Raw genomic sequence first — 19,237 nt, 5'->3', positions numbered from 1 at the left:
TGGGGGCGGCAATGTCACAATCCCCACCTCGCCCAATCAAAGAATATTTTGCACTTCTTGAGAAAGTTTTTTTTTTTTTTTTTTTTTTTTCATCGTGAAAAATAAATAATTTAAAGTAACTTTTTTTAAAAATAAAAATTATTTTGTGCTACAAAGATATATATCTGGATCTAGCTTTACCTACCAAAATAAAGACATTTTAAAAAAGACCCAACTGCACATAGGGGTCACCCAGGATTGAAGGCAAAAAAATCTCCAAAAATAACTGCCTTGGAGTGACTTATTATTTGTTATAAATTACCAATCAATAATAATAACAAGATATCAATCACAAGATCGCTACAGTGGAGAGCTGGGGAGCTAATGTCACAATATCCACCTCGTCCAATCAAAGAATGTTTTGCACTTTAGGAGAAAGATTTTATTTTCTTTTTTTTTACAGTTCATCGTGAAAAAAATATTTTAATTTACAGTAACTTTTATTAACTAAAAATGATTTTGTGCTACAAAGATATATATCTGGATCTAGCTTTACCTACCAAAATAAAAACATTTTAAAATAGACCCAACTGCACATAGGGGTCACCCAGGATTGAAGGCAAAAAAAATCCCCAAAATGACTGCCTTGGGGTGACTTATTATTTGTTATAAATTACCATTCAATAATAATAACAACACCAATCACAAGATCTCTATGGGTATCGCATAGGAAGATCTTTTTGAACATATACTTCTTTTAAAAAATAATAATTAGTGAAACTACAACAAAAATCAAACCTGAAACACCCACCTTCCTGGATGAAATTGGGATTTATGATCTGAAAAATGAATTGGAAGAAAAAAGTCATAAAAAAAATACAGAAACTTTTTTTTTTTTTGTCACACTCACAATGTCTTCAATTGGAATAGCGGAAGATGCACTGCAGCGCCATCTAGTGCACATGTAAAAGACAGCATGCGCTGAATACTGCAGTATGTCTACAAATATTAAACCTACAGGATATCTTCCAAATACCTCATATTATTATACATACAAGAGACACATTATCATACATGATCCCTCATACTGTCACTATAAATAACAGAAAGTATCAGTAAATGAAAAATCTGCAGCAGTAGCCTAGATAAGAAGGGGGGGGGGGTAGAAGTGGGTCCAACTCTCCCCAGATTGTCTGTGGTGCCGCTGATGGTGGCTGTACAGAAGGAGGACTGAAGCTACTTCTCCTGTCACCTGATAAATCTCAGAGACAGGTAGTGGAAGCTCAGAGGAAGGAAAGCTCCTTACCCATTCCTCAGGTCTGGTCACACCACCCAGGGAGGTCTTCACCTGACTCTGAAATGCTGAGTCTGGTGAGAGGATTTAATGGAGGGGAACTGTAGAGGGGGAGCCATACTGGCGGGGAGAGCGAGAGAGAGAGATCTGTGCAGGCAGGGGGAGCTGTACTGGTGTTAAGGGGGAGATCAGTATTAGTGGCTGTACTGGGAGGAGCTTTACTGGTGGGGGGGAGCTGTACTGGAGGGAACTCTATAATTGATGGGGAAGCTGTATTAGGGGGAAGATATGTACTGCAGGGGGAGGGAATACTAAAGTCAGATTTGTACTGAGGCAGAAGATGGAGGGGGGAGAGGAATCTGTACTACAGGAGAGGATCTGTACTGAGGGGAACTCAATAATTGATAGAGGGAGCTGTATTTGGGGAAGATCTGTACTGCAGGGAAGATGGGACACTAAGGGGAGATTTGTACTGGGGCAGGAGAATGGGGGGGGGGTCTGTACTGAGGGGAACTCAATAATTGATAAGGGGGAGGTGAATTTGGGGAAGATTTGTACTGCAGGCGGTGGTGTATTTTGGTTTTGTGCTTCCCTAGGCAAGACTAAAATTGAGCGCCCCCCCTTTTATGTAAATTTGCCCCACTCCTTCCTTTTTAACAGATGTGACTCCCTCCAAAATGTAAGGACTACAAGACCCAGCATGAACCCCTGAGATCTCACAGGGGGGGGGTGAGAGAGAGAGGGGTGAGAGAGGGAGGGGGGTGAGAGAGAGGGGGGTGAGAGAGAGAGGGGGTGAGAGAGAAGGGGGATGAGAGAGAGAGAGAGAGAGAGGGGATGAGAGAGAGAGAGAGAGAGAGAGGGGATGTGTGAGAGAGAGAGAGAGAGAGAGGGGGGGGGATGAGAGAGAGAGGGGGGATGAGAGAGAGAGAGAGGGGGGATGAGAGAGAGAGGGGGGATGAGAGAGAGGGAGGGATGAGAGAGAGGGGGGATGAGAGGATAAGAGAGAGGGGGGTGAGACAGAGAGAAGAGAGGGGGTGAGAGAGAGAGAGGGGTGAGACAGAGAGAAGGGGGGGGGTGAGAGAGAGAGGGGGGATTGAGAGGATGAGAGAGAGAGGGGGGTGAGACAGAGAGAAGAGGGAGGTGAGAAATAGAGAAGGAGGGTGCGAGAGGTGGCTCTAGCAACCAGTGGCCAATAGAGTCTCAGGTGGAGGGGGGGGGGGGTTTTGCTGCCCCCCTGCAAAGTGCTGCCCTAGGGCAAAATACAGCACTGACTGCAGGGAAGATGGGACGGTAAGGAGAGATTGGGGGCCAGAGTGTGCTGGCGGGGGGGGGGGGGATCTGTACTGGAGGGAACTCTATAATTGGGGTGGGAAAGCTGAATTTGGGGAAGATCTGTACTATAGGGGTGGGGGTGGGGGGGGGGGTGTTGTACTGGGGTGGCAGTGTGCTGAGACAGGAGCTGTGCTGGGGGGAGGGGGGATGTGGCAGATATGTTTTTATGGTTTTCCATACACAGTGATTAGAGTATAAATGAGTACACCCCTTTTAAAAAGTAAGATTTAATGAATATCTCAATGAACACAAGATCAATTTCCAACATTTTGGCAAAACTGAGTTTTATAGAAGGTTTGTTTGGCTCATTACATGAACGTAAGGTTAATAATATAACTTAGAATACAAAATCTTCAGTATTGCTCACATTAGTTGATGCAAAAATGAACACACCCCCAACATGGGCATGGAATGAATGGTGACATATTGCATCAATCTTTTTCCATTCTTCAAGAACCTCCTCTCTTAGAGCCTGGATGGTGGATGGAGAGTGATGCTCATCTTTTCAGAACTCCTCAGATCAGGAGACGGCCACTGAATCATTTTCATCCGGCTTCAAAAATACAACAGTGACCTTAGATGTGTTTTGGATCATCGTCATGTTGGAAAAGTGCACGACGACCAAGACCACGGAGTGATGGTGGCATCTTCTCTTTCAATATAGAGCCGAACATCTGTGAGTTCATGATACCATCAATGAAATGCAGATCCCCAACATTAGCAGCACTCATGCAGCCCCACAGAAGGACACGGCCACCACCATGTTTCACAGTAGGCACCATGCATTTTTCTTTGTACTCCTCACCTTTGTGACGCCGTACAGTTTTGAAGTCATCAGTTCCAAAAACATTTATCTTGGTCTCATCATCACTCCAGAGTACAGAGTCTTCTTTTTCAGCATGGGCCCCGGCAAATTCTAGGCGGGCATTTTTGTGCATGGGTTTTAGGAGAGGCTTCCTTCGGGGACCACACACATGCATGCCATTCCTCTGCAGTGTACGCCGTATTGTGTCATGGGAAACAATCACCCCAGGTTGGCTTTCTACTTCTTTAGCTAACTGCAGTGAACTTACACAGCAATTTTCTTCAATTTTCTTCTCATCAGAAGATGCTCCTGCCAAGGTGATAACTTCCGTGGACGGCCTGGACATCTCTGTGATGTAGCACTGCCCCCTAGGGACTGCTGGATACTGACTCTGCGGGCTCCCCTGGTTATAAGTAGATACAGTTCCTAAATACCCTTCTTGCTCCTGTTGGCTCTTCACAGCAATAAACAGTCTAGGGCAGTGATGGTGAACCTTGGCACCCCAGATGTTTTGGAACTACATTTCCCATGATGCTCAACTACATTGCAGAGTGCATGAGCATCATGGGAAATGTAGTTCCAAAACACCTGGGGTACCAAGGTTTGCCATCACTGGTCTAGGGGTATTGGGTTTTTTTGTTGTTTATTTTGTAATGGGGATAGGAGAAGGGAATAATGAGATACTCTAATTTAACTATTCACAGTATCTGACTTCTTCTAACTTCACAACTTTGTTGGTAGATATGGAACAGCCAGGCTGTTAATTCCTCCTATATAAAACAATCGTGTAGTGCTAATCTTACATGGTGAAATTACAAGTGAAATTAATACATGAAACAAGTAACAAAATAAGACATTAACCACTTAAGCCCTGGAAGATTTTACCCCCTTCCTGACCAGGGGGTATTTTGCGATTCGGCACTGCGTGACTTTAACGGATAATTGCGCGGTCGTGCGACGCTGTACCTAAACAAATTTGACGTCCTTTTTTTTCCCACAAACAGAGCTTTCTTTTGGTGGTATTTGATAACCTGTGCGATTTTTTGATCAGGCGCTATAATCAAAAAAAGAGCGACAATTTTGCAAAAAATAACAATATTTTTCACATTTTTTTATATGAAATTCCCCCAAAAAATGTAAAAATCTAAATTTTTTAACATTTTTGGCCAATTTGTTTTCTGCTACATATGTTTGGTAAAAAAAAAATCGCAATAAGCGTATTTTGATTGGTTTGCGCAAAAGTTATCGCGTTTACTAACTACGGGAAAGATTTTTGTCATTTTTGTTGTTTTTTTTTTTTAATGAGTAATGGCGGCGATCTGCGATTTTTTTGCGGGACTGCGACATTGCGGTGGACAGATCGGACCCTTGACTGACATTTTTGACACTTTTGGGGGTACCAGTGACATTACTGCAGTAATCAGTGCTATACATATGCACTGTTACTGTAAAAATGACACTGGGAGGGAGGGGGTTAACTTTATTAGAGCTGCAGTGACTATGTGTGTCCCTAGGGGCGTGCTTCTAACTGTGCAGGGATGTGTCTGTGTGTGTAACAGCACAGATCAACGGTCCTACATAGCAGGACCGAGTGATCAGTGCTTTTACACAGGGGAGAATGACAGGCGGCTTTGTTTATATCAGCCGCCTACCTTTCTCCCTCTCCACCCGACGATCGCAGGAGCGCGCCTCCGGCGGGGCAGGAGCGCGCCTCCGGCGGTGCGCGCTCGCCCCCTATTGGCTCCCAGGCTAGTGACGTATATATACATCACTTTGTCTGGGAGGGGCTGACCGCTGCCATATATAGTCGGGCGGCGGTCGGCAAGTGGTTAAAGGTGTGTGAAATCGTGCATCAAATAAAGTCCAAAAAATATTAAAGTTCAAAATAAAGGTCCCAGAATGGACGATGAACAAAAGCTGATATCCAAAGATGGAATTCCCAACAGATGGTGAGGCGGGAAGAAAAGCACCCGTGAGGAATGGTACAAAATAGCTGCTTACCAAAAAGTGTGCGCCCCCAAATTAATGGACAGGCCACAAACACCTTATCTGCAGATCAATATTCTGGTCTTTCCCTCCAGGTAGTCAGGGGTTAAATCTCAGACTCACAGGCAACTCCAGCAATGCACAGATCAATATGCATGGGAAGGGAGAGTAAATAGCGTAATCCAGTTCAGGTAGACAAAGCATTTATTTAGATTGCACTTACATCAATTAAAAACAATCCAGGCAGAAAATCATAAAACCGCGGCGTCCCGCAAGTGATCAATACAGCAGGCGTTCCAGGGGGCGTGGTCACGTATCGTCCGGTACCTCCCTTCCCATGCATATTGATCTGTGCATTGTTGGAGTTGAACTTTAATATTTTTTGGACTTTATGTGATGCACGGTTTCACACACCTTTAATGTCTTATTTTGTTACTTGTTTCATGTATTAATTTCACTTGTAATTTCACCATGTAAGATTAGCGCTACACGATTGTTTTATATATTGTTTTTGGATTTCTATTGATCCAGTGTTTAGCAGCTTTTTCACCAATATTCTTTTTATGCACATTCACATTTAGCGCAGGTTTTTCTTGATTTTATTTGTTAATTCATCCTGCCACTTTAGATGAACGGGGTTAAGTCTCTTGTTTTCTTTACTCTCTCTTACAAGACGACTAGATGAACAATATCTTATCTTCAGGACACTCTCCCTAGCATCCTCTTTCTGCTGACACCCATCCACTGACTATCCTATGAGCAGGGATGGCCCCCCTCAGGTCAGGCCCCTTGACACGAGTTCCTGTACTCACGATACTGCAGAAACAGGATCTCCAGTGTCTCCCCTCTCAGTTGGCTTCCCTGGACCTCTGGGTTCAGCTCCTGTTGATCACTCCTCCGGTCCTCAGAATGACCTCCTGAGACCGCATGGCACCTCTACAGAGGAGGACGCAGCCGCCCCCTCCCTCCGGGACTCTGCTCTTCAATGAAAGCTTCATTGTGCTCCTAGCTTTTTCTACAGTATCCCAGCATGCACCGAGGCAGCCTGCCTTCTGCCAATCATCAGGACTGTATCAAAAGCCTGAGCACCCATTCTTCAGGTTTCCTCCCACTGTCCAACATGTCTCCCTATTGGACCAGGGTGAAACACTCTCTAGACAGAATGAATCACATACTGAGCACAATGAGCAGACCTAACAGATCCCGCTCTCTGGTTGGCAGAGAACAATATAGATTTACCTGTAGCTCCTCTGGTAAGCAGACAGAACTCAAAACTATACTCTCTCAATAGCCCCTACCTAGGAGGGTGCTACACTCACCCCCCGCCAAACTGAGCCATGTGCTCACTAGCACCTACCTAGGAGGGGGCTACACTCACCCCCCCCCGCCAAACTGAGCCATGTGCTCACTAGCACCTACCTAGGAGGGGGCTACACTCACCCCCCCGCCAAACCGAGCCATGTCCTCACTAGCACCTACCTAGGAGGGGGCTACACTCACCCCCTGCTAAACCGAGCCATGTCCTCACTAGCACCTTCCTAGGAGGGTGCTACACTCACCCCCCGCCAAACCGAGCCATGTCCTCACTAGGACCTTCCTAGGAGGGTGCTACACTCACCCCCCCCCCCCCCCCGCGCGCCAAACCGAGCCATGTCCTCACTAGCACCTACCTAGGAGGGGGCTACACTCACCCCCCGCCAAACCAAGCCATGTCCTCACTAGCACCTACCTAGGAGGGTGCTACACTCACCCCCCGCCAAACCGAGCCATGTCCTCACTAGCACCTTCCTAGGAGGGTGCTACACTCACCCCCCACCAAACCGAGCCATGTCCTCACTAGCACCTACCTAGGAGGGTGCTACACTCACCCCCCGCCAAACCGAGCCATGTCCTCACTAGCACCTACCTAGGAGGGTGCTACACTCACCCCCCGCCAAACCGAGCCATGTCCTCACTAGCACCTACCTAGGAGGGGGCTACACTCACCCCCCCCCGCCAAACCGAGCCATGTCCTCACTAGCACCTACCTAGGAGGGTCCTACAGTGAAATGGTTGCAGTTCCATCTTTGTTACATTTTTGTATCACATTTGCTCCAATATTCTGACTGATAAGTAAAGCTTTGCTGATCTTCTTGTAGCCCTCACATTTCTTGTGTAAAGAAATGATTTTCTTTCTCAGGCCTTGTGCCATTTCTCTTCCATGTGGTGCCTTTGCTGACACCATGAAATGGGAGGGGTTTTTCTTTGTTAGGTAACGCCCTTTCACACAGGCGGACCGTTCAGATCCGCCTGTCAGTTTTTTTGGCGGATCTGAATGGTCCCCCCTATGCATCTCTATGGGGCATTGGATGTCAGCGGAGACATGTCCACTGACATCCGATCCGTCAAATCTGGACGGATGGAAACCCTATTTTCCATCTGTCCAGCGGATCGGATCGGATGGGATCGGATAAGAACGGACCGACGTTTTTTTTTAGCAGAAAGTGAAAAATATTGTTTTTTTTTTTTCAGAATTGTCGCTATTTTTTTGTTTATAGCACAAAAAATAAAAATCGCACAGGTGATCAAATACCACCAAAAGAAAGCTCTGTTTGTGGGGTAAAAAAACCCATCAATTTTATTTGGATACAGCGTTGCATGACTGTGCAATTGTCCATTAAAATAACGCAGTGCCGAATCGCAAAAAATGGCCTGGTCATTAAGGGGGCAAATCCTTCCAGTCCAGAAGTGGTTAAATAAAATTTGTAATTATACATATTGATATTTTTCTATTTGTTTTTGCTTTTCATTTATTTCTTCCATTTACACTTCTGGGTATCGTTTAGTCCCAATTTCCCTTTTGGTCCCATTGTGGATATTTTTCATTTCTTGTGAATTAGGATTTTCTTGTCTAAAATTTAGCTTTGCTCCTAAGACTTTGTTTGGGGTGTGTTCATTTTTGCAACATGGTCTTGAATGAATTTGTTAGGAAAAATAATTTTTTTGTGTGTGCAAATTAACAAATCTTGGTTGCAATCAATGGGCCGCATTTGTGGGAGGATTTTATAGTATTGTGTCCTATAGAAAATTTTCATTCTGAAAGGAAAGGAAAGGTTTTCTGACAAATCTGTTGGGGTGTACTAATTTATGCTGAGCGCTGTATTCATGTTGTGGCGCATTGAAGGTCCTTATTTCCCGGCCTCCATTCTTTGGAGGTTGGAACACCATAAAGTTGAATCTTTGCAAATTTTGGGATGGTGCCATGTATGATATCTATAGGATGGTTCCACCTAGGAAATACTGGAGGGGGTGGGGGGGGGGGGATATGGGTTCTAGGTTCTCAACCCAGGAAAAAAAAAAAAATCTACGACCCTGAATTGCAGTATTATATGAGAAGACACATGGATTTAAACAACATGTTCAATGATTATACCGTTTCTCTGTGATAAACCAAAATAATGAAAAATTCAACTTTTCAGGAAAATAAACATTATAACACAACCCAGTAAATACGGATAAGTCATAAAAGATTTTATGAGGTCTATTTATAAAACAATCATTGGATGAATGCCAGGAGCATTTCTGCAAACTGGACAAAATGTCTCAGTATATCTTCCAATAGATTAGTTCCTGTATCATCATCGCCATCTAGTGGCCAAAATGTGGAATATTTTCTCACTGAGGTTATTTCCCAAAATTATACCACATTTTGCCACTAGATAGAGCTGATGGTACAGGTATTAACTGATAGAAATAATATGAGGATATTTCATTCAGCTTGTATCAATGCTTCTGACATTTGTACAAGGAATTCTTTATAAATTGACCCCTATGTGTTGTGCTAAGGATGATGGATGGGGCAGTGGTGGCGTCCCCAGAATCCATTCATCTAGATCAGGGATTTCCAAACTTTCTAAGGAAAGGGACAGTTTACTTTCAATCACAGTTTAGGGCGGTCGGAGTGTGCCTAGTGGGAGTAAACAATGCCCGATCTTTGGTATTGGGGGGGGGGGGATTGTTTTTGTAGTTGGGAGGAAAAGTGTCCCATTTTTGTAGTCATTGAAAAAATTATACCCCAATGTTGGTGTCAGTGGAAGGAATTATGCCCCATCATTGGGGTCAGTGGAAGGAATTATGCCCCATCGTTGTGGTCAGTGAAAGGAATTATGCCCCATCGTTGGGGTCAGTGGAAGGAATTATGCCCTATCGTTGGGGTCAGTGGAAGGAATTATGCCCTATCGTTGGGGTCAGTGAAAGGAATTATGCCCCATCGTTGTGGTCAGTGAAAGGAATTATGCCCCATCGTTGGGGTCAGTGGAAGGAATTATGCCCCATAGTTGGGGTCAGTAGAAGGAATTATGCCCCATAGTTGGGGTCAGTAGAAGGAATTATGCCCCATCGTTGGTGTCAGTGAAAGGAATTATGCCCCATCGTTGGTGTCAGTGAAAGGAATTATGCCCCATCGTTGGTGTCAGTGAAAGGAATTATGCCCCATCATTGGTATCAGTGGAAGGAATAGTGCCCCATCATTGGTGTCAGTGAAAGGAATTATGCCCCATCATTGGTGTCAGTGAAAGGAATTATGCCCCATCGTTGGTGTCAGTAGAAGGAATTACGCCCCATCATTGGTATCAGTGGAAGGAATTATGCCCCATCATTGGTGTCAGTGAAAGGAATTATGCCCCATCGTTGGTGTCAGTGAAAGGAATTATGCCCCATCGTTGGTGTCAGTAGAAGGAATTATGCCCCATCGTTGGGATCAGTGGAAGGAATTCTGCCCCATCGTTGGGGTCAGTGGAAGAAATGATGCCCCATTATTGGTGTCAGTGGAAGGAATTATGCCCCATCATTGGGGTCAGTGGAAGGAATTATGCCCCATCGTTGGCGTCAGTGGAAGGAATTATGCCCCATCGTTGGCGTCAGTGGAAGGAATTATGCCCCATCGTTGGGGTCAGTGGAAGGAATTATGCCCCATCGTTGGTGTCAGTGGAAGGAATTATGCCCCATAGTTGGTGTCAGTGGAAGGAATTATGCCCCATCGTTGGTGTCAGTGGAAGGAATTATGCCCCATAGTTGGTGTCAGTGGAAGGAATTATGCCCCATTATTGGTGTCAGTGAAAGGAATTATGCCCCATCGTTGGGGTCAATGGAAGGAATTATGCCCCATCATTGGGGGTCAGTGGAAGGAATTATACCCCATCATTGGGGGTCAGTGGAAGGAATTATGCCCCATCGTTGGGGTCAGTGGAAGGAATTATGCCCCATTGTTGGTGTCAGTGGAAGGAATTATGCCCTATTGTTGGTGTCAGTGGCAGGTATAGCACCCCATTTTTGTTTTCAGTAGAATTATGCCCCACTGTTGGTGTCTGTGTCAGGAATAGTGCCCCATGGGCCGGATAAAGGCAATTAAAGGGCCACATCCGGCCCGAGGGTCGCAGTTTGGAGACCACTGATCTAGATACAAATCAGGAAACCTATGTGATAAAGTGGCACAAGATATGGATCCGTAGGTTATCATTGGCACAGGATATGCCTGAGCAGAAGATCTGTACTGAGAAAAAAAAACTGAAGTTAACCTTTCCTTTTGAAAATGCTCATTGCCTGGCTGTCATGCTGATCCAGTGACTTCAATGCAACTTGAGTCACTGGCCTGGAATAGGTCTGACTTTTGACTTTTTGACTTTCATGGCTGCATTCTTGATTCAGCGTAAGTAACAAAGCCATTGGGTAGGCAGGACAGCCAATCAACTAGCATTTTAGGAAAGTGTGACTCAGACTGCAGATGAGAATTGCCCTACCTCCATGCTAGCACCGGGGTCAAAGTCATCACATTCCGACTCCTCTGAGCTGTGGTGGTCCTGTAGGTGGAGAGCCAAGATGAGAAGATTAGAGAGCCGTAATAAAAATGGTCAACTGCTGGGAAAGAGAAATGCTGGACTCTGACCCCCCCTCCCCCACCCCCAGCCAGAGGAAGGTCACAGAGGTCACCAATCCAGAACCCTTACCTTTTCTTACAAGGACAGGCCGACCAAAGAACCTTCACAAGAGCCTCTCAGAGAATTTACAGAGCCTTTCCAATCAGAAGCCAGCATTTCATTGGGCGTATTGACACACAGCAATTGCTGGAGCCCAAACCCGAAAAGATGGCGGTTCAAACCAGAACTGGAGCAGAAGGACTTCTTATGGAGGTTACCAAGTTTCTTGACTTTTCATTGTAGTGGGGTTTGTACAAAGTTTTCCCAACTCCTCTGGAGCAGAGAGGCAAAACCAAAAATCTAGAGAGCATGGTTCCCAAGAGTGGAGGCAATAATCGGATGAGAGTGGGACTCTAGAGATCAGAATTCAAAAATAAAGTGACTCTAGAGGGCAGGATTCTGTAACAGAGTTGGGCTCTAGAGCACAGAGTTTTAAAGAGTTGGGATCCTAGAGATCAGGATTCTAGTCAGTGAGGCCCTAAATAGAAGGATTCTAGAGAATGTAGCTCTAGAAAGCAGGATTCTGAAGAGAGCTAGGTTCTAGAGAGTGGGACCCTAGAGAGCAGGATTCCAAAGAGGTTCTAAAGAGGGGGGTCCTAGAGAGCAAGATTCCAAAGAGGTTCTAAAGAGGGGGGGTCCTAGAGAGAACAATTTCAAAGAGGTTCTAGAGCGGGGGATCCTAGAGAGCAGGATTCCAAAGAGGTTCTAAAGAGGGGGGTCCTAGAGAGAAAAATTCCAAAGAGGTTCTAGAGCGGGGGATCCTAGAGAGCAGGATTCCAAAAAGGTTCCAAAGAGGGGGGACCTAGAAAACAGGATTCAGAAGAGAGCTGACCGGTTTCTAGAAAACATCTAGATAACAGCTAAGTTCTTCAAGTAGGAACCCTAAAGAGCAGGATTCTAGAGAATGCGACTCTAGAGAGAAGAAATCTGAAGAGAGCTAGATTCTAAAGATTGGGACCCTAGAGAGCAGGATTCTAAAGCGGTTCTATAATAGAAAGAGAGCAGGATTCTGAAGAAAGCTAGGTTCTGGAAAACAGGGTTCTAAACAGTTGGGATCCTAGAGCGATACCCTAGAGAGCAGGATTCTAGAGTGATACCCTAGAGAGCAGGATTCTAGAGTGATACCCTAGAGAGCAAGATTCTATAGAGTGATACCCTAGAGAGCAAGATTCTATAGAGTGATACCCTAGAGAGCAGGATTCTAGAGAGTGATACCCTAGAGAGCAGGATTCTAGAGAGTGATACCCTAGAGAGCAGGATTCTAGAGAGTGATACCCTGGAGAGAAGGATTCTGGAGAGTGAGACCCTAGAGCAAAATTCTGAAGAGAGCTTGCAGGCTTCTAGAGGACAGGATTCAGGAGAGAGCTAGGCTCTTAAGTGGGATCCTAGAGAGCAGGAATCGAGTGAGAGAAATCTTAAAGAACAGGATTCTAGAGATTGTGACTCTAGAAAATAGCATTCTGTAAAAAAAAGGTAAGTTCTAGAAAATGAAGTTCGAAACAGTTGGCATCCTAGAGAGCAGCATTCTAGAGAGTGAAACCCTACAGAGTAGAACTCTAAAGAGTGAAACTAGAGAGCAAGATTCAGAAGAGAGCTATGTTATTGAGTGGGATTCTAGAGAGCAGGAATCTAGTGAGTGAGACCCCAGAGAACAGGTCTCTAGCGAACAGGACTCTAGTAAGTAGGATTCTGTAAATCTAGAAAATTAAGTTCTAAACAGTTGGGGTTCTGTAGAGCAGTTTTCTAGAGAGTGGGACCCTAGAGAGCAGGATTCTGAAGAAGGCTAGATTCTTGAATGGGATCATAGAGAGCTGGACTCTAGAAAGTGAGACCCTAGGTTCTTCGGTGGGATCCCAGAGAACAGGAAACTAGTGAATGAGACCCTAGAGAAAAAGCTTCTAGAGATCGTGACTCTAGAAAACTGGGTTCTAAAGGGTGGGACCCTGGGATTAGGGAGAGGTTCTAGATAATGTGACTCTATAGGGCAGGGTTATAAAGAGGTTCTAGAGTGGAACCCTAGATATCAGGATTAGAAAGAGGTTCTAGAGAGTGTGAGTCTATAGGGCAGGATTGTAAAGAGGTTCTACCTTCTAGAGCAGTGGTCCTCAACTCCGGTCCTCAGGGCCCACTAACAGGCCAGATTTTAAGTATTACCTTGGTGAGATGCAGACTAGAATACTGCAATCACTGAGCAGCAAATTATATCACCTGGGATGTATTTCAGTTATCTTGCAAATCTGGCCTGTTAGTGTGCCCTGAGGGACCAGGGTTGAGGACCACTGTTCTAGAGCAAATGATTCGGCTCTGGTTTTACCAGGACAGAATGCTGGAACTCCTCACTGGTTTGCTTGCCCGCCTTTGACAACATAAGGGGGTAACACTTCCCATATTGCCCCTAACAATGGCAGCACATCCCCCGCACTGACAGACATCTGAGAGCAGCAGAATGTTTGAAGATTTTTCCCCACGCGGAGATGTCCATCACTGTCCAGTAACTCGGGGGCGGGGTTATCTCGCTTCTAGTGGGAACACTCTAGCTTCCAATTGGTCATAACTATTTGTGTAGATATGTAAATAAGATCGTACTTGGAGTTCCGTCTACAAAATGTATCTATTTCTTGTTATAGAAGTGCCCAATCTTTGAGTATTTTCCAGTTATTTTCAGTGTAGACTCACCAGAGAGGGCGCTCCACCTGTCCACCATACGCTGAATATTGTCCCATAGCCATGTATGTTACACATCTCTTATCAGGATCAGCCTATCACAGCAGTGTTTAGGAATGTACAAATCCAATGCAATAACTGGCGTACATCTTAATAATATTATGGGAGGATTTTTATCTCCTGTCCAGCTGACTCTTGCTTAAGGTCAGGGCTGTCTTAATTCATGGGCACCGCCCAGGGGCCCCAGGTGCATGGGGGACCCCATGATAATCTTGCATTACATCATACTTGCCAACTGTCCCAGATTTGCAAATAGTCACACTTTTTACTAAGCTTTTTCGAGATGCCAGTGTCCCGGAACCAGTACTTTGCCCTTCTGCCTCCTCCCCTGAACTGTTCCCTTCTGCATCCCCCCTGTACTGTGCCCTTCTGCCTCCTTCCTTGTACTGTGTCCTTCTGCCTCCTTCCCTGTACTGTGTCCTTCTGTCTCCTTCCCTGTACTTTGCCCTCCTGATCCCGGTATTTTGCCCTTCTGCCTCCTTCCCTGTACTGTGCCCTTCTGCATCCCCCCTGTACTGTGCTCTTCTGCCTCCTCCCCTGTACAGTGCCCTTCTGCCTCTTCCCCTGTACTGTGCCCTTCTGCCTCCTCCCCTGTACAGTGCCCTTCTGCCTCTTCCCCTGTACTGTGCCCTTCTGCCTCTTCCCCTGTACTGTGCCCTTCTGCTTCCACCCCTGTACTGTTTCCTTCTGCCTCCCTCCTGTACTGTGCCCTTCTGCCTCAGTCCTGTACTGTGCTCTTTTACCTCCTCCCCTGTACTGTGCTCTTCTGCCTCCTCCCCTGTACTGTGCCCTTCTGCCTCTTCCCCTGCACTGTGTCCTTCTGACCCCCCCCCCATACTGTGCCGTTCTGCATCAGACCTTTACTGTGCCCTTCTGCCTCCCCACCCCCGTACTGTGCTCTTCTGCCTCCTCCCTTGTACTATGCCCTTCTGCCTCCTCCCCTGTACTGTGCCCTTCTGCCTCCCCCCTGCACCATGATCTTCTACCTCCTCCCCTGTACTGTGCACTTCTGCCTCCCCACCCCCGTACTGTGCTCTTCTGCCTCCCCACCCCCGTACTGTGCTCTTCTGCCTCCTCCCTTGTACTGTGCCCTTCTGCCTCCTCCCCTGTACTGTGCACTTCTGCCTCCTCCCCTGTACTGTGCCCTTCTGCCTCCCCCCAAACCCATACTGTGACCTTCTGCCCTTTAGGGGGAAACAATCTGATCCCCTGGAGCGATGGGCAGGAAGTCAAGTGAGGGCGAGATGGCCCCCACTCGACTCTATGCCCTTGGAGGACCGAAGCAACGTTTGACATCACTTCCGCTTAACAGCCTTACAGGGACAACTTTTTTTTTTTTTTTAGTAAATGTAAATTTACATTTATTTTTTGCTTTTAGGGGTAAACCCGAGATCTGAGGTCTTTGTGACCCCAGATCTCACATTAAAGAGGACCTGTCCTGCTTATTTCTTTTACAGGGGATGTTTACATTCCTTGTAATAGTAATAAAATTGATTAAAAAAAAAAACAAAAAAAAACAAAGCGACAGTGTAAAAATAAAAGGTAAAATAAATAGGAAAAAAAAATGTTAAGCGCCCCGTCCCTCCGTGCTCGTGCGCAGAAGCGAATACATACGTTAGTCGCGCCCACATATGTAAACTGTGATCGCACCACACGTGAGATATCGCGACGATCGTTAGAGCGAGAGCAATAATTCTAGCACTGGAGCCTCTCTGAAGCTCTAAACTGGTAACCAGTAAACATTTTTAAAGCGTCACCTAAAGTACCGTAATTTGTCGCCATTCCACGAGTGTCCGTAATTTTGAAGCATGACATGTTACGTATCGATTTACTCGGTGTAACATCATCTTTCACAATATAAAAAAAAAAATTGGGCTAACTTTATTTATTTTTTTAATTCATGAAAGTGTATTTTTTCTAAAAAAAAAAAAATTGCGTTTGAAAGACCGCATGCGAACATACAGTGTGACAAAATATTGCAACAACTGCCATTTTATTCTCTAGGGTCTCTGCTAAAAAATATTAATATATAATGTTTGGGAGTTTGTTAGCAAAAAACCACTAATTTAAAATGGTAAAAAAGTGTCATAAATAGGCCAGGGCCTTAAAAAAAGGTAAAAAAAACCCCCTGTAACTGCTGAATTTTAAACCTGTCCCACAGTCCAGCGGTGCACTCAGCCCAGTTGTCTTCATCCTTTGTTTTCTCCCGGCAGTACCGGCATCTTCCCTATGGACACCCGGCTGTCAAAGCTTGCGGCTTCACTGCCGGGTGCCCACCGCGCATGTGCGAGTTGCGCTGCGCCATGTGAATGGTGGATGCAGTTGGAGAACTGAGCACCCTGGTGCTCGGAACGGAAGTGGGAAGCAGGTAACAGTCAAAATCGGATACCTGCCCTGCCCCCTGCCCCCCCCCCCCCTCAAAAGTGGCAATTGTGCCAGAGGAGCGGGGGACGAGTCCTTGAAGCGGACCTTCCCCTTTTGGGTGGAGTTCCGCTTTAAGTGGAAAAATCTATTTTTTTGGAAAGTACTATTAAATACAGTATCTCACAAAAGTAAGAACACCCCTTACATTTTTGTGAATATTTTATTCTATCTTTTCATGTGACAACACTGAAGAAATGAGACTTTGCTACAATGTAAAGTAGTGAGTGTACAGCTTGTATAACAGTGTAAATTTGCTGTCCCCTCAAAATAACTCAACACACAGCCATTAATGTCTAAATCACTGGCAAGAAAAGCAAGTACACCCCTAAGTGACAATGTCCAAATTGGGCCCAATTAGCCATTTTCCCTCCCCGGTGTCATGTGACTCATTAGTGTTACAAGGTCTCAGGTGTGAATGGGGAGCAGGTGTGGTAAATTTGGTGTTATCGCTCTCACTCTCTCATACTGGTCACTGGAAGTTCAACATGGCACCTCATGGCAAAGAACTCTCTGAGGATCTGAAAAAAAGAATTGTTGCTCTACATAAAGATGGCCTAGGCCAGGGGTGTCAAACTCCACTTCCATTGCGGGCCACATCAGCATTATGGTTTCCCTCAAAGGGCCGGTTATATCTGCAAGATTAGATGTCCAGAGCACCCCACGCCCCCTTACACCCTTACATCAAAATGCACCCCCTTACCAGAGGGTGGATCTGGGAAGAAGTGCAGGGTCTGGAGGAGAACCAGAGAAGGGCTGGAGTCAGCTTCCAGAGTCTGCTGAATGCTGAGACCAGGGGAGGCAGAGACAAGGTGGTGTTGCGGCTGCACTGTAGGATGAGTTCTGCCCTCTGATGCGGACTGCTGAGGAGGAGGGGGGCAAAGACGAGCCTTTCTGCACCTGCACAGAGTACTGCAGGATCTGGCAGGAGTTCTGTCCTCTCTGCCTGCTACCGACTACAGAGAAAAGGTGGGGGCAGAGACAAGGGGGCTGCCACAGCTGCATGAGAGGTGCGAGGGCCACATGAAATGGCCTGGGGGGCCGCATTCGGCCCGCGGGCCTTGTGTTTGACACCTGTGGCCTAGGCTATAAGAAGATTGCCAAGACCCTGAAACTGAGCTGCAGCATGGTGGCCAAGACCATACAGCGGTTTAACAGGACAGGTTCCACTCAGAACAGGCCTCACCATGGTCCACCAAAGAAGTTGAGTGCACGTGCTCAGCGTCATATCCAGAGGTTGTCTTTGGAAAATAGACGTATGAGTGCTGCCAGCATTGCTGCAGAGGTTGAAGGGGGGGGGGGGGGTCAGCCTGTCAGTGCTCAGACCATACGCCGCACACTGCATCAAATTGGTCTGCATGGCTGTCGTCCCAGAGGGAAGCCTCTTCTAAAGATGATGCACAAGAAAGCCCGCAAACAGTTTGCTGAAGGCAAGCAGACTAAGGACATGGATTACTGGAACCATCTCCTGTGCTCTGATGAGACCAAGATAAACTTATTTGGTTCAGACGGTTTTAAGCGTGTGTGGTGGCAACCAGGTGAGGAGTACAAAGACAAGTGTGTCTTGCCTACAGTCAAGCATGGTGGTGGGAGTGTCATGGTCTGGGGCTGCATGAGTGCTGCCGGCACTGGGTAGCTACAGTTCATTGAGGGAACCATGAATGCCAACATGTACTGTGACATACTGAAGCAGAGCATGATCCCCTCCCTTCAGAGACTGGGCCGCAGGACAGTATTCCAACATAACGACCCCAAACACCTCCAAGATGACCACTGCCTTGCTAAAGAAGCTGAGGGTAAAGGTGATGGACTGGCCAAGCATGTCTCCAGACCTAAACCCTATTGATCATCTGTGGGGCTTCCTCAAACGGAAGGTGGAGGAGCGCAAGGTCTCTAACATCCACCAGCTCCTTGATGTTGTCATGGAGGAGGGGAAGAGGACTCCAGTGACAACCTGTGAAGCTCTGGTGAACTCCATTCCTAGGAGGGTTAAGGCAGTGCTGGAAAATAATGGTGGCCACACAAAATATTGACACTTTGGGCCCAATTTGGTCATTGTCACTTAGGGGTGTACTCACTTTTGTTGCCAGCGGTTTAGACATTAATGGCTGTGTGTTATTTTGAGGGGACAGCAAATTTACACTGTTATACAAGCTGTACACTCACTACTTTACATTGTAGCAAAGTGTCATTTCTTCAGTGTTGTCACATGAAAAGAGAGAATAAAATATTTACATAAATGTGAGGGGTGTACTTACTTTTGTGAGATGCTGTATATGTTTAATTCTATCAACTATCTATACTTTAATTCTTGAGAGGAGGTGCATAAATTGTGGCAGACTGGTTGGGGCCCCGGTGCATTACTTTGCCCAGGGGCCCATTATGCTATTGAGATGCCCCTGGTTAAGGTACCCCAGATTATTCAGCACAGCGGCCCCTAAACCACTAACAAGAAACAACATGACGGGGACACTGACATCTGAACACGCAAACACTGAATGCAAAGGGTGATATTTATAAAAAGTGGGGGTTTTCCAAACTGTTTTTGCACAAAATTGTCCATCATCTCTGCAAATCAGGACTGGATCTGGCGGCCGGAGCCATTTACCAGGACCATTTCTAGTCCAAAATATTTATTTGCCTAAATTTGTTTGCTTTAGGTTTTTTTTTTTTAATCCATCAAAATGTTTTTATTCTTCTGAAACTCAACACCTTCACTTCAATAAATATCACCCCAAAAAG

General features: G+C 45.9%; 1 protein-coding gene across 7 annotated transcripts in view; it reads right to left on the bottom strand.

Moving 5' to 3' along the window:
• KALRN (kalirin RhoGEF kinase) overlaps positions 1-19,237 on the bottom strand; it is a 530,952-nt gene that overhangs the window by 22,392 nt on the left and 489,323 nt on the right. For all 7 annotated transcript variants that reach the window (XM_082262172.1, XM_082262174.1, XM_082262176.1 and 4 more), the window contains 2 exons: positions 11,174-11,233; positions 791-818 (listed from right to left, as the gene is read on the bottom strand). In XM_082262172.1, the coding sequence (XP_082118298.1) occupies positions 791-818; positions 11,174-11,233 (88 nt within the window). The remainder of the gene's footprint in view (positions 1-790; positions 819-11,173; positions 11,234-19,237) is intronic.

Source organism: Pelophylax lessonae (assembly GCF_965119305.1).
Source record: "Pelophylax lessonae genome assembly, chromosome: 6".
Lineage (NCBI taxonomy): Eukaryota > Metazoa > Chordata > Amphibia > Anura > Ranidae > Pelophylax > Pelophylax lessonae.
This window is presented reverse-complemented; position numbering and strand designations above follow the sequence as displayed.